The 13,655-nt window shown below is 35.9% G+C and overlaps 1 protein-coding gene across 1 annotated transcript in view; it reads right to left on the bottom strand.

Annotated features, from left to right (window-relative positions):
• LOC308635935 (myosin-8) overlaps positions 1–12,684 on the bottom strand; it is a 29,460-nt gene extending 16,776 nt beyond the window's left edge. The window contains exons 1-16 of the mRNA XM_081270828.1: positions 12,643–12,684; positions 11,124–11,359; positions 10,135–10,278; positions 9,790–9,946; positions 6,607–6,634; positions 6,396–6,504; positions 6,204–6,296; positions 6,015–6,078; positions 5,248–5,346; positions 5,058–5,161; positions 4,720–4,858; positions 3,427–3,545; positions 3,189–3,338; positions 1,781–1,951; positions 298–607; positions 118–185 (exon numbers count right to left, since the gene is read on the bottom strand). Coding sequence (XP_081126954.1) covers positions 118–185; positions 298–607; positions 1,781–1,951; positions 3,189–3,338; positions 3,427–3,545; positions 4,720–4,858; positions 5,058–5,161; positions 5,248–5,346; positions 6,015–6,078; positions 6,204–6,296; positions 6,396–6,504; positions 6,607–6,634; positions 9,790–9,946; positions 10,135–10,278; positions 11,124–11,333 — 1,965 coding nt within the window. The 5' untranslated portion in view covers positions 11,334–11,359; positions 12,643–12,684. The remainder of the gene's footprint in view (positions 1–117; positions 186–297; positions 608–1,780; positions 1,952–3,188; positions 3,339–3,426; positions 3,546–4,719; positions 4,859–5,057; positions 5,162–5,247; positions 5,347–6,014; positions 6,079–6,203; positions 6,297–6,395; positions 6,505–6,606; positions 6,635–9,789; positions 9,947–10,134; positions 10,279–11,123; positions 11,360–12,642) is intronic.
• Between the last annotated feature and the right edge of the window lie 971 nt (positions 12,685–13,655).

Raw genomic sequence — 13,655 nt, 5'->3', positions numbered from 1 at the left:
TGACAAAAGTAAATATTTGAATTGATTCCTATTAACATTCCATTCCTTTCTAAATCCTATAATTATAATAATTTATAGAAGCTGAATATATATTTTTATTTTAAATTAGCCTTTTACCCTGAAAAGAGCTGACACAGTCTGGAAAGAAGAGCCCTTCTTCTTAGCACCTTTCTTTGCTCCACTATCTATGGTAAAAAGAAGAAAACCCATCAATTAAAATAGAATCCCAAAGGCTAGAATGTTATATGAACACTCTATGGATACAGGTTTAATTTAGATTAAGGACATAGAAAGTACCTGCTTCAGCACTAGCATATGTGGAAAAGAGACTGGCCAATGTCTTCATTGCTGACTTCTGGTATAGTCCAACCACAGTGTCATTCAGGGGGTCCTTGTTCTTGTCCAGCCAGCCAGTGATGTTGTAGTCTACAGTGCCAGCATAATGGATCAGGGAGAAGTGAGCCTCAGCCTTGCCTTTGACTACCTTGGGCTTCTGGAAGTTGGCAGACTTGCCCAGGTGCTGGTCATACAGCTTGTTCTTGAAGGAGGCGTCTGTTGCCTTGGGGAACATGCACTCCTCTTCCAGGATGGAGAAGATGCCCAGTGGCTGGATTCAGAAGAGTAAACAGTGGTATAAGTTGCCTCTCTTTCAAAATATATAGATCTGTTATTTTATAAAATTATGAGTCCCTCAATTAAATATGTGTGTGTGTGTGTATTTTTTCTCACATTCAATCTAGCATTATTTTCAATTAAAAGAATACCTGACTACAAATCCCAAAGGTCAGCAGAGCAATTAGCGGTGATTTTTAAAGATGCTTTGAATAATCACACTTCTTTTTCTATTAAATAAATGTCAAAGTTTTATTTTGCCAAGGAAAGAACCTACTTACTTAGAATGATGTTGACTCTACACACAATAATGGAATTGTATGAGTAACCCAAACTTTATTTAAAGTGTTGTATATTTATCTCCTTAAAAATAGATTATGGGGCTGGGGTTGTAGCTTAGTGGCAAAGCTCTTGCCTAGAATGTGTGAGGCACTGGGTTCGATCCTTAGCACCACATAAAAATAAATAAAGGCATTCTGTCCATCTAGAACTACAAAAAAAAGTTTAAAAAAAAACAGATTATGAAGTAGAATGAGCAGTTTGACTTTAACAAATTAGCTTTCATAAAAGCACAAACTGTATCACCTGTGCATTCATTTTTGTTTAGAGAAGTCTTTTATAATGACATATTGGATCGTAATGGGGATAGTTAATCTAATAAGGGTGATTCTTCTGGTGAAGCAGACCTCAAGTAGAATTTTCAGTGCTGCTTTAAAATTGTGTTTGTATTGGTATTAGAATAAAACTGACTGGGTATGGTGGTGCATGTCTGCTGTCTAGCTACTCAGGTGGCTGAGGCAGGAGGATCACAGTTTGAGGCCAGCCTGAGCAACTTAGTGAAATCCTGTCTCAGAGTAAAATAAAAAGGGTTGAAGATAGAATCTGAGTTAGAGTGCTTGCCTAGCATGGGTGAGGCCCTGGGTTCCATCTCCGGTACTGAAAAGAAAAAAAGGAAAGAAAGGAAAAGGAAAACTGGGTAGAACAAAATTAACCTCTCTTTCATCCTTCCAATGTAAGAGTCATAGAAGAAGTTATTTCTAAATAGTTATTTTCCAGTTCACTCAGATCTTAAATTACTTGAGATTACAGTAATAACTTTCTAGAATTGCTGAAGACATATGTGAAAGTAATCCTCACAGCCTGACTTTTCCTTGGAAGCCAAACAGACCTTCTCAATGAGCTCAATGCAGGCAGCCAGGTCCATCCCAAAGTCAATGAAGGTCCACTCGATGCCTTCCTTCTTGTACTCTTCCTGCTCCAGCACAAACATGTGGTGGTTGAAAAACTGTTGCAGTTTCTCATTGGTAAAGTTGATGCACAGCTGCTCCAGGCTGTTGAACTGCTCAAAACAGAAGAGATTTCCAATGTTAACTGTTTTTTATGGTGGTAAAATTCATTACTGAAAATTTTCTTTTACTGAAACAATGTGTAATAGAGTAACGAGATACGATTTAAAGTAATTATTCTTCCTTCAAAATTTCCAGGAAAATATGACCATTATTGACATGAGTCTTTCTTATGAATTCTGGACATTCTTTAGGGGCCCAGGTATCAATTACACTATAAGGTATCTTTTCACTTTAAGATTGCACAGACAAGAACGTACATTAAAAATGCAATCATGGTCCTGTATGCTGTGGTTCAGATTTAAGAGCAAAAGGGAAAGAAACTTATTGGAACGCCTCCCTTATTTAACTGCCCCAATGCTACAATTCAAAATAAAGTTCATGTTTCACCTTGGTTGTCATGTTATTAAGGAAAGCTTATCCTTTTTTTTTTTTTTTTTTGGTACTAGGGATTGAAACCAGGGGGGCTTAACCACTGAGCCATATCCCTAGCCTTTTATTTTATTTTATTTTATTTAGAAACAGAGTCTTGTTGAGTTGCTTAGGGCCTCACTAAGTTGTTGAGGCTGGCTTTGAACTCATGATCCTCCTGCCTCAGCCTTCCAAGCCACTGGGATTATAGGCATGAGTCACAGCACCCAGCTAGGAAATCTTATCTTAAATTGATGTATAAAGTGAAATGAATAGGCTATTATCTCTACATCAAACATTTAAAAAATCCTCCTGGACGTTAAATCATTTGTATAAGATGAACTTGGACAAGGAAAGACTATCATTTATGTCTGGACGTCTTTCTACCTTTTCTCCTCCGTGAAAGATGCCTGCGTGTGGCTCAAATGCTGCAGATCTGGGTTCGTGATGTGGCTTTGTCTTGAATGTCTGTTAGATCTTTTGCTATTGTTTTGACTTCCCTGAATCTCAACTTCTTTGTATGTAACTAAAGGCAATGTTAACTTCTCCTTCATGGGTTGTTTTGAAGATTAAATGAAGTAACCTTTTGAAATCCCTAGTATAGTGCCAGAAATACACTGACTGCTCAATAAAAGTTAGTTATTAGTATTATTGCATTCTATTACTGCCTGGATATTTTGGAGATAAGTCTTGTTCTAGGTGCATCATTGGAACAAACCATGTGGACACTGTAAATGTAAGTGAATAATGAAGATACCTAGTATATCAAATCCCATAATTGCCTCCCCCTCACTTAGTATTAATATTAAGATAACTCACATCAAAGATCTCAAAGCCAGCAATGTCCAAGACCCCAATAAAGTACTGCCTGGGCTGCTTGGTGTCCAACTGCTGATTAATACGGGTAACCATCCACAGGAACATCTTCTCATAGACAGCTTTAGCCAGAGCACCCACTGCATTGTACACCTTCACAAACAGTAATGTTTGTTAATATTATCAAAAACATGTCATGGAAGCCTGGGATGGGTGTGATTCATTGAAGTTGTGTGCTTACCTGCTGCACAGTCTGACCTTTGGTAACATACTCATTGCCAACCTTGACCCTGGGGTAGCAGAGGGCTTTAAGCAGGTCTGCGGAGTTCAGATTCTGGAGATAGGCTGCTTTGTCAGCAACTGCAGACATACAAATCAGGGACTGTTTAATGATGCACATCCTTTTTAACTTAAATCTTTCCATTTTCTTCCAGTCCAGTTTTCTTATTATTCAAATAAAAAGCTTTAATTAATTCTATAGAAGGTCAAATAAGATTCTCTGTACATCAGGACATGTAATTGCCTCTGAAAGGTTGATCATGTATACTGGCCTTTAGTGATTTTTCCAAGTAGATTTTGAGAAGTTTTTCATTAAAAGTAAACGTGTGTCTAGTGTTTATTGTAATATTTTATGTAAGGTAAAATTCATAGCCTCTGCTTTTAAGACATTTTAGATATAGTTGAAAAGATAAGATAAATAAACCTTAATACTCAATAGTAGGGAGGAGTAAAAATCAGAATATTTGGATTTTTTTCTTAGTTTTGCCATTCTGGATTTAACCTTACTGGTTTGATTTCTTTATCTGAAAATGTGGGGATTAAATTAAAATGGATGATTCTGACTAAAATTCTAGTGACTATAATGTAATGACACATGTCATGTTCAAAAGTAACTTCTAGAAAGTTTAGAGGAGGGAAGAGCAAAAGTTAAACTTTGGTGGTCAGTAATGGCTTTAAAGAGCAGGTAACTAGCTTTGGGTTGTATATCCATTACATTGCATATCCTTGTCATATGCAGAGTACATGATTTTTTTTCTCAAATCCTTTTTTTAAATCTTATGTGCTGCTGATATTGCCAACAGGTTTATATGTACACAACTCACATATACATGCATATGTCCCTAGGGGCATTCTTCACCCCTTATCCAGTATTTGGGCAGATCCTCTATTGCCAGCTCCTAGTCTTGTCCAGATAATGATAAAATAGACCAGTATGCAAAATTATCTAATATAATGACCCACCATTGCTGAGGCAAGGCAGGAGTACTAGTTCATTGTATTTTATGTCCAATTATCTGGCCCTAGGTTAGGCTTGTGAGTGGATATTGGATCTTATTTGGGCTGGATAGAAATGAAGGAGAGATGGAGAGAGGAAAGTGAGTGGTGAGGAAAGCATGCAGAGTGTATAAATGTGTTTGTTCCCTTCAGAAGTCCTGCCATAAAGGAGAGATGAGTGTAGGATAGGGTTTAATATTTTTTTGTTGTTGTTGATATATTCTCTCGATTTAAACCCAGATGAAGGTTCATTTGGTACCTTCAGTGCCATCTGGTTCAGCTTGCTCCTCACGTTGTTTTTGCTTGAACTTCATGTTCCCATAATGCATCACGGCCCCTGTGAGTTTATAGATGGATACTTTCTCTTCAGGAGTGAAACCCAGGATGTCAATGGCACTCTACCAGAAAAGATAAGGGCACAAAAGTTAGGGAAGAAGACACTACATATTTATGAAAATTTATGGTACATCCTACATATACTAGATTGCTATTATCATTACCATACATGGATTTTTAAAAATCATGTGTATGTGTGTGTGTGAGAGAGAGAAAGAGAGAGAAGGGGGGGGGGGTGGAGAGAGAGAGAGACTGACTTACATCAGTGGCCATCAACTCTTCTTGGTCATCAATGCTGGGGACAGTGATCTCTCCCTGACTGACGAAGGCATAGTCATATGGGTTGGTGGTGATCAGGAGCATTTCTGGGTACACAGAATTCAGAGTTTATGTTTTATATTAGAATTTTTTGTAAAAATATTAACATCTATGAATTTAGGTTCTTTCTTACCGATTAAATCTGGCTTCTTATTGGAAGTGATCTGATAAAAAATATGGTAGCTTCTTTCTGCCTTCAGCTGGAAAGTAACTCTAGACTTTTCCAGAAGATCTAGAAAGAGAGAAAGACAACTAGGAAAAAAAATATCATTTCTTTTGACAAATTAAATGAACCTCAGTGTCTTTAGTCAAAATCGAGGGCACTACAGTTGGCTTCACTGAGATTGCACCTGGATGACCATCCTGCAGTTGTGCATAGGCATATGACATTTCCTATGCTTCTCGTCATCTAATAGCAGAAATCGAAGCATACCTGCTCTGGAACAAAAACAGCTTCATATGGAGGATATGTGAACTCTATTTTAATTAATATCTAATATCTCATCCTTCCTTGGATGATGTCAGATGCAATCTATGGTGAGGGGCTACCTTGGACACATCAAAGTTCAGATCAAGAGCAAAATTTATTGAGTAAAGTTATATTGCAACCTCACAGGTAACTCATAGGAACCCATAGGTAGTCCTAGTATTTGTTTTGGGAAAAAAATCATAGCTGCTTCTGAAGCAGATATTCTCTAGGTTGTGCTATAGGACCATCAGTCTCAGACTGAGATAAGGGGAGTGTACAATGAATTTTGGGGAACTCTGGCATGAGCTCACAAGCAACAAGGCAGCAGGCCACTGTTTTATAGGCTTCATGCACAGTAAGTATTGCAAAATAACCCTGGAAATGAAATTACTTGTATCTCTGTTTGGATTGTCAGCAGTCCTGTTACTCACATGTTTCAATATCAGCTGATGCCAGCTTCCCTGTAGTACCAAAGTGGATTCTAATGAATTTACCCTTGAAAAGATAAAGATTAGTATTAAAAAATCAAAGCATACAGAGAGATGAAACTGAAATAATAATTCAGACATGGCTACTCGACACTTGAAGAAGGAGAAGAGCTTCATGAACAAGAGACTTACAAAGCGAGAGGAGTTATCATTCCTCACGGTCTTGGCATTGCCAAAGGCCTCTAGTAGAGGGTTGGCGCTGATGATTTGATCTTCCAGAGTCCCCTGCAAAGGAGAGAGCAGTTCTCACATCTGGGGCTCAAGAATTCAGTACCTGAGAGCCCTAATTAGAGCCTGGATTCTGACCATGGCAGTCAGGCCCACCTGGTTTTTGCCAGATTCTTCCTTCTTCTTCTCTCCAGTAACTGCAATTGTTGCAAAGTACTGGATGACACGCTTGGTGTTCACAGTCTTCCCTGCACCAGATTCTCCACTGTCAAACAAATCAGAAGAGATCAGAACTATGACCCACATTGTCAACATCTAAGATAATCACTGCAAATCAGAGAAGAAGAAGGAAAAAAAAATCACATACGTAATCAGGATTGACTGGTTTTCACGATCTGTGAAAGAAATCAGGATCATCAGTTAAAACAAAAGTGCATTCAATAGGAAGATAATTAAATCGATTCAGCTCAGACAAAGCTTGTTCTTTTTAACTTGTTGAAGATTTTGTTTAGGATTTTGGCTTTGTGTCTAGCCCTCCAAATAGCCAATTAACACTTGGTGTAAAGTCTGTGAAAATTAGAGGTAAAAGAATCATGCATTTCTTTTTCTTTCTTTCTTTTTTTCTTTTTTGTATTTTATTGTGGTAAAATACACATAGCATAAAATTTCCATCTTAACAACATGTGAATGTACAGTTCATTGATATTAAGTACATTCATAATGTTTTGTAATCATTACTACCTTTTGTTTCCAGAACTCTTTCATCTTGTAAAACTGACATGCCATAACCATTAACCCTAACTCCTCATTTCCCTCTTCCTCTAGCTCCTGGCAACCCCATTCTACTTCCTGTCTCTCTGAATTTACTACTATAAATACCTTATATAAGTGAAGTAAAATAGTATTTGTCTTTATTTGTGACTGACTTATTTTACTTAGCATGATTTCCTCAAGGTTCATCCATATAGCACAGACCAGAATTTTCTTTTTTTTTAAAGACAGAATAATATATCATTATATGAATATAACATATTTTGCCTATCTCTTAATATGTTAATGGATTCTTGAATTATTCCTACATTTTAGCTATTGTGAATGGTGCTCATGGATGTATTAATATTTCTTGGAGATCCTGCTGCAGTTCTTCTGGGTACATATCTAGAAATGGATGCTGGATCATACTATAATTATATTTTTAATTGGTTGAGAGACCACCTGTTTTCCACAGTAACTGTGCCATTTTTACATTCCTATCAGCAGTGCACAAGGATTCTAAATTCTCTATACCCTTGTCAGCATTTGTTATTTTCTGTTTTTTTAATAGTAGCCATATTTTATATATATATATATATATATATATATATATATATATATATATATATATTATGCACAGAGGTACATATTTTACTAATTTTTAAAAATTTTGTTTCAGAAAAATTTAAATGTACACAAAAGTGGACACAATAATGTACTGAGTCCCTGTATGAGCATCTTATAGATGCAACAATTTTAAATTTTTTTATTGTGGTAAAATATACATAGCATAAAATTTGCAGTTTAACCAGCCAGTTTTATATCATCTCAATCCCATACCAAACTCACTGAATTATTTTAAAGAAAACCTCAGGCAAAGTTGGTGGAATAACATGGACATCATTACCCTAGGTACATGTATGACTGCATGCTACATTGTGTACAACCAGAGAAATGAAAAGTTGTGCTGTAATTGTATACAATGAATCAATGCATTTTGCTGTCATATATACCTAATTAAAATAAATAAATTTATTATTAATAAAAAGAAAACCTCAGGCATCATATAATTTTTTGGTAAATTCTTTAAAAAGAATTATATAAATTTGAGGTCATAAGAAACCATAGAAATTGTTTAGGTAAAGTCTTAATAGTCTGAGACATAAAGAGGAAAAAGTGACTTTTGTAATATTAATTGCAAGCTAGTTAAACTCAAATATATTCATGTTTTTGATTTCCAGTTCACATATTTTTCTGCTACCTGGTCTCCTTCCAGTTTTTGATGTCACTAATTTGATTGCTGATAATACTAAATAAGAAGAGCTCTGGAATTGTGAATTTTGGAGTTTACTTACTTTTATTTTCCTTTTAACATTGTATTCATTTCTAGATATAGATATAGACATAAGCTTTAAAGAACTTTAAAGTTCTATTCAGGGAAATAGAATGCAGATTTGGATCATATTCAGATGATTTTATTTTTACTATAAGCAAAATAATGGAAGATACTATTGCACATAGTGGAAAATGGATAACAACATTCTGGTGTCTTTTGGCAGTGCTAAAATAATATTAACTAGGTTGAATGCCACAGTTGTGCATGATTTTAAACAAAAAATCATATTTGGGAGCCATAGGTGATCTTGGGTTTGGAGTAGCCCCAAAGCCTGAGGAGTTAGTTGGGGTGATGTACATAGCTTCCATGATTTTGTAAATGCAGCTGCTGAGTATTAAAATCTCTGACATAAGCTAGCATTTGGATAAATTTTGGGAGGTAGCTAGCTTCTGTAGACAACCAAAGAGCAGTTTGCTGGAATAGAATCCTTGTAGAACTCCTGCATAATTCATAATAGGATATTCCTATTTTATCCTTTTTTTCCTTCTCTCTCCCTCTATAAAAGACAATTTAAAAGAAAGTGCAACGAAATGAACAAAAAAAAAAAGAAAGGAAAGAAAGAAAGAAAAATGAAAAAATAAAAAAGAAAGAAAAATAAAAAAAAAAAGCCCCTCAGTTTCCAAAATTTCATGGAAGAACAGGAAACTAGAGAATTTAGAATACTTCCAGAGGCAAAACATTTGGTATGTGAAGATAAAAGGTTTTAATCCTACATTTGGGCCTCTAATGTGAATCTAAACTGCCTGTTTATGCTCTGATAAGGCAGGAATAACAGACTTTCATACAGTTTTTTAAAAAAATGTTTCAAAGAAAAGAGATTTTTTTTTCCCCAAAGTGAAAGTAGATTTTTTTTTCCCTTCCATTCTGGTAGGAAAGCCCTTCACAATCTTTGGGAAGAGAGTCACAGCTCTTTCTTTATTCATGTTCTAGTAGTGCCAGAGAGGCTGGCAATACATTTCTGTGAATAGATGCCTCATTCACTCACCAAAGAGGCTGGTAGAATTAACTGTGCCATTTGAAAATAAAGATAAAAACTCACAAAATCCTCCAGCTGTGGCTGAGAAGTCTTTTCCTCCATGACTGTGGATGTAGATTCTTTTAAAAAATTTTTATTTAAACTCTTTTGTACCCAAATCAGAAAGTTTTAAAAAAATTTGGACAGTAATAACTATTTTTACAGAAGTCTTCTACTTGAATTAAATAGGTTGCCGTTTACTAGCTGTATTAGCTTGGCAGGACAATGAATTCAGCGAGTTTCACCTGGGAAGAAATATGATATAATGACTGTGAAAGTTCTTTGAAAACAGTGAAGTCCCAAGTGGCTGGAATACATTATTATAATAAGACTAGGATGCAGTCTGTTTGTTCATCATAGAGTCTATTTATACATGCCTTACTCACCAGTCAGCATGAACTGGTAGGCGTTGTCAGAGATGGAGAAGATGTGGGGTGGGGCCTCCTGCCGCTTTTTGCCTCTGTAGGCAGCCACCACCTCAGGGTTATACACTGGAAGCCACTTGTAGGGATTGACAGTGACACAGAAGAGGCCTGAGTAGGTCTAGAAAATCAGAAAATTCAAAATATGTATCTTGCTTTTTTATTTTTATTTTTTTGGTAGTGCTGGAAGTTCAACCTAGGGCCTTGCACATGCCAAACAAGTTCTCTATCACTGAGTTATATCCCCAGCTCCTGTCTCTTTTTTCAGAAAAATAAATGGACTAAAAAGAGATGTTGAAGGACACTTACATAGATCATCCAGGCTGCATAGCGCTCTTTGAGGTTATACAGTACTCCGGGCTCATTTAGGTGGGTCATCATAGCCATGTCCTCAATTTTGTCATATTTCGGAGGGTTCATGGGGAAGACTTGATCTTCCCTAACAGTTAGAGTCTGGTAAGGAAGCAGGAGATGAGTTAGAATTAATGAGATAGGGTTTATGATATAAAACTAATCACACATACTTTTTGTTATATTATTTTATATTCTTTAAAGGCATATAAACATATTTATTTAGAGTTTAATGCCAAGAAAATGTTTCTTATGATAAGTTAGGATACTACCATTTTAAAAATTAATATATACTAATTGTACATATCAGTGGATACACTGTGATATTTTCATACATACATTACAGCATGCATCGATCAAATCCAATCACCCTTTTTCTACCCGCTCATCACCCCATGATCCTGCTATCTCACTCCAGGATATATATCTAAAGGAAATGAAATCAGTGTATCAAAGAGATTACCTGCATGCATGTTCATTGTGGCACTATCCATTTTTTAAAAGATTTTCTTTCTTCCCACTATCTTTTTCCTATCCAGATTTATCTATCAATTTATATCTTTTTATTCTTTTTCTTACTATTCATTATAAAACAACTGCTTTTTTTTTTCTTTTTGAAGTAAAGGAGATATTAATACATTATTGAACTAAATAAGTAACTGAAGAATTCTTGTGGTCAGAGAAGCTATTTTTTACTTTCCTAATTGGGAGATTCAGACTGGGAAGTTGGGAATTGAAGAGAAATGGTTTGTATTAATGGGTTAAAGTCCTTTATGAAGTTGGAAAGGAAGACATGCAGTTACTGCTGTGAATTCTTTTGCCTTTCAAATCTGATGTCTACCCGCTAACTAGAAGTGTGTTTGTATTAGCAACAGGCTTGGAGATTTCCAGCAATAGGAGATAGAGAAATTAAATGGGGATTATTTTCTCCTTATGCTTTTACTTACTGCTCCACTTTCAGTCTTGACAGTTACTTTCCCTCCTTCCTTGCTTTGTATGACACTCTTTACATAGGATTCCTTGGGCTCCGCCACAAAGACAGATGTTTTAGCATCAAAAGGCTTGTTTTGGGCCTCAATCCGCTCTCTTTCTGATTTTCGAAGGTAGGGAGCGGCTTCACCAAAAACAGCCATCTCGGCATCTGAACCCGAGCTCATGGCTGCAGTTTATGTAGCAGAGGATTCTGTGCAGGGGGGAAAAAAAACAAGACAGGTAGAAAGGGAAAGCAGAAATCATAAAGGTAAGTTAGGCTGGGAAATGAACAAAGTGTTGAGTTTAGCTGCTGCTGTGACTAATCCTCCAATCTTGACATTCACTGGTGTTCTAACACAATCTAAAGGACTAGTTTGGAATGAGACTGTAATTTGACACTTCATTTGTACAGTTTGTAAGTTTCCTTTCCAGATTATATACCTTGATCATCAGGTGGAGTACCTGCAATTGAGTTAGAATGGAATCCTCACATGTTTTTATTTCTAAGCTTTAACAATCTTTGTTAGCTAAAACCAGTGATGGGTAGGATCTGTCATTGTTGAATCCTCATTTCTCCTTCTGCATAATGTTTGCTTCGGCCATATGCTAGGACAATCACATAGTAGGGAAAGAAAGTTTATCTTATGCAAATTAAGGATATTTTCAAAGCTATCCAAAATATCTTTGTCTTTCAGATAGTCATTTTTCTCTTATGATCCAAATAATTAACTTTAACCTCTTCTGTATGTTGATTTTTGGTGTTATGTCTCTTAGTGGTTTGTTAAGAGAATCTAAATAAATCCTTGTTCTCTGGATTTTTATCATTATTTGGCTTGTTACCAAGAGACTTAGCATTGTTCTAATTCCTAAATCTCTTCTGACACTCTCCTTATGCCATGAGAGATTTCATCTGTCAGTTACAGATCTAACCATAAGAAATGAGAGCTTCATCATAGAGGCCCTCTTCCCATATAAATTCCATGAGGTTCTTTTTCTTTTAAAGACTTGCAGCTTTTTAAAAGAACAATAATATTTCTAACAACAACAGTGAATAATCAAAAATAGCTAAAATATTGTTTTTAACAATGTTTGCGTTCATTTTTTTTTTTTTGGTAAGAATTTTTCTAGGGTGTTTAAAAAATGTTTGTAAAATGTCTAAGTGTTCAGTGCTTTGCAGTAGGGAGATTGGTGTGGGATACTCTATTGCCCTGGATGATTTTAAGAACCACTGAGAACTCACTGTCAAAACTCATTCTGTCCTAAACAGTCTTTTAACCCTGGAACTCAAATGAGAATAGTAATCTCTAAAGATAAGACATTTTGAAAAAAGAAAAAAAAAAGATTCTCCAGCATTTAGAAGTAGTCACTTGCAAGTATTTATATTTCTATAACTGTAAAAACATGGAATTGGTGTATAATTAAGAATTGTTCAAAGTTTCCTTAGACTAAATAAATCCTCTCTATCACCAATGATTAAATCAATCCAAACCTTACCTCTGGAATTCCAGAAGAAAATGCAGGGTCAGAAGTGTCCCACACTATAAAACAAGAAGTTTCTAATTAGTGACTCTACAATTTCAGTAATACAGTTACAGAATTAAAATTTCCCTGTCCTAAAGCCTGGCTCTATGAAAAAAAAAAAAAATTAAAGTTGGGAGGAAGAGTTTCATGCTCAGAGATAGCCACAGGCTCAGTTCTTTCTTCTTTTAGGGGTCCTTGGGTTCCCAAGATCCTATCACTTACCTCTGAGTTCTTGGTGGAGATAAGGCTCAAGGGCCAATCCTGTTTATATAGGAACTACTGTGCTGATGCTGCAACTACCTCCTCTTTGTTAGGGCAACACATTTGGCAACATGAACCCTCAGCATAGTTTGTAGTGACATTTGGCATGTTTGGATATAATTAGAAGTATTCATACCATTTTGAGTATGTGAACCAATTGCCTATAAATAATTTGACAGGGACCAATCTGGTGGCAGAGAATGCTTTCTAGTGTGTTGAGAAGGAAATCTTTGACAGTGCCTTATGAGACCTCAAAGTCAGTTCTTAAGAGCTATATTCAGTTTGGCAAACTCATGCATGCATGCCTGTAACCAAATGATCAGATACCAGAGGCACACTGTTGTCAGGGCCTTCAGTGTTTTTCATTTGTTCTCTCGGGAACCCCCCTGCATTCCCTTGGGCCATTGCCAAGGCTCACCCTTGGAGTTTGGGCTCAGGCAGGAAAGCCAAACTGAGAGGAGATTCTTTGCTGAGTCTCCACAGTTAAGCCAGTGCCCAACCAGCTAACACTGAAGAAAATTATTATTAGAAATTAATGTGTCCACAATAGGAAAAAAAATACAGGTAAGAGAAAAAAAAGTTCATAATCCCAGTATGGAGAGATATGATTCAGATTTAATAGTGAGATCTTATTGTATACACATACATAGTATGCATATCTTGTATCTGCTTTAAAAATTAATATATCATAGGTAATTTTCATACCACTAATGTAATTTTGTCTT

The sequence above is a fragment of the Spermophilus citellus genome (assembly GCF_964194105.1).
Source record: "Spermophilus citellus genome assembly, chromosome: 17".
Classification (NCBI taxonomy): Eukaryota; Metazoa; Chordata; class Mammalia; order Rodentia; family Sciuridae; genus Spermophilus; species Spermophilus citellus.
This window is presented reverse-complemented; position numbering and strand designations above follow the sequence as displayed.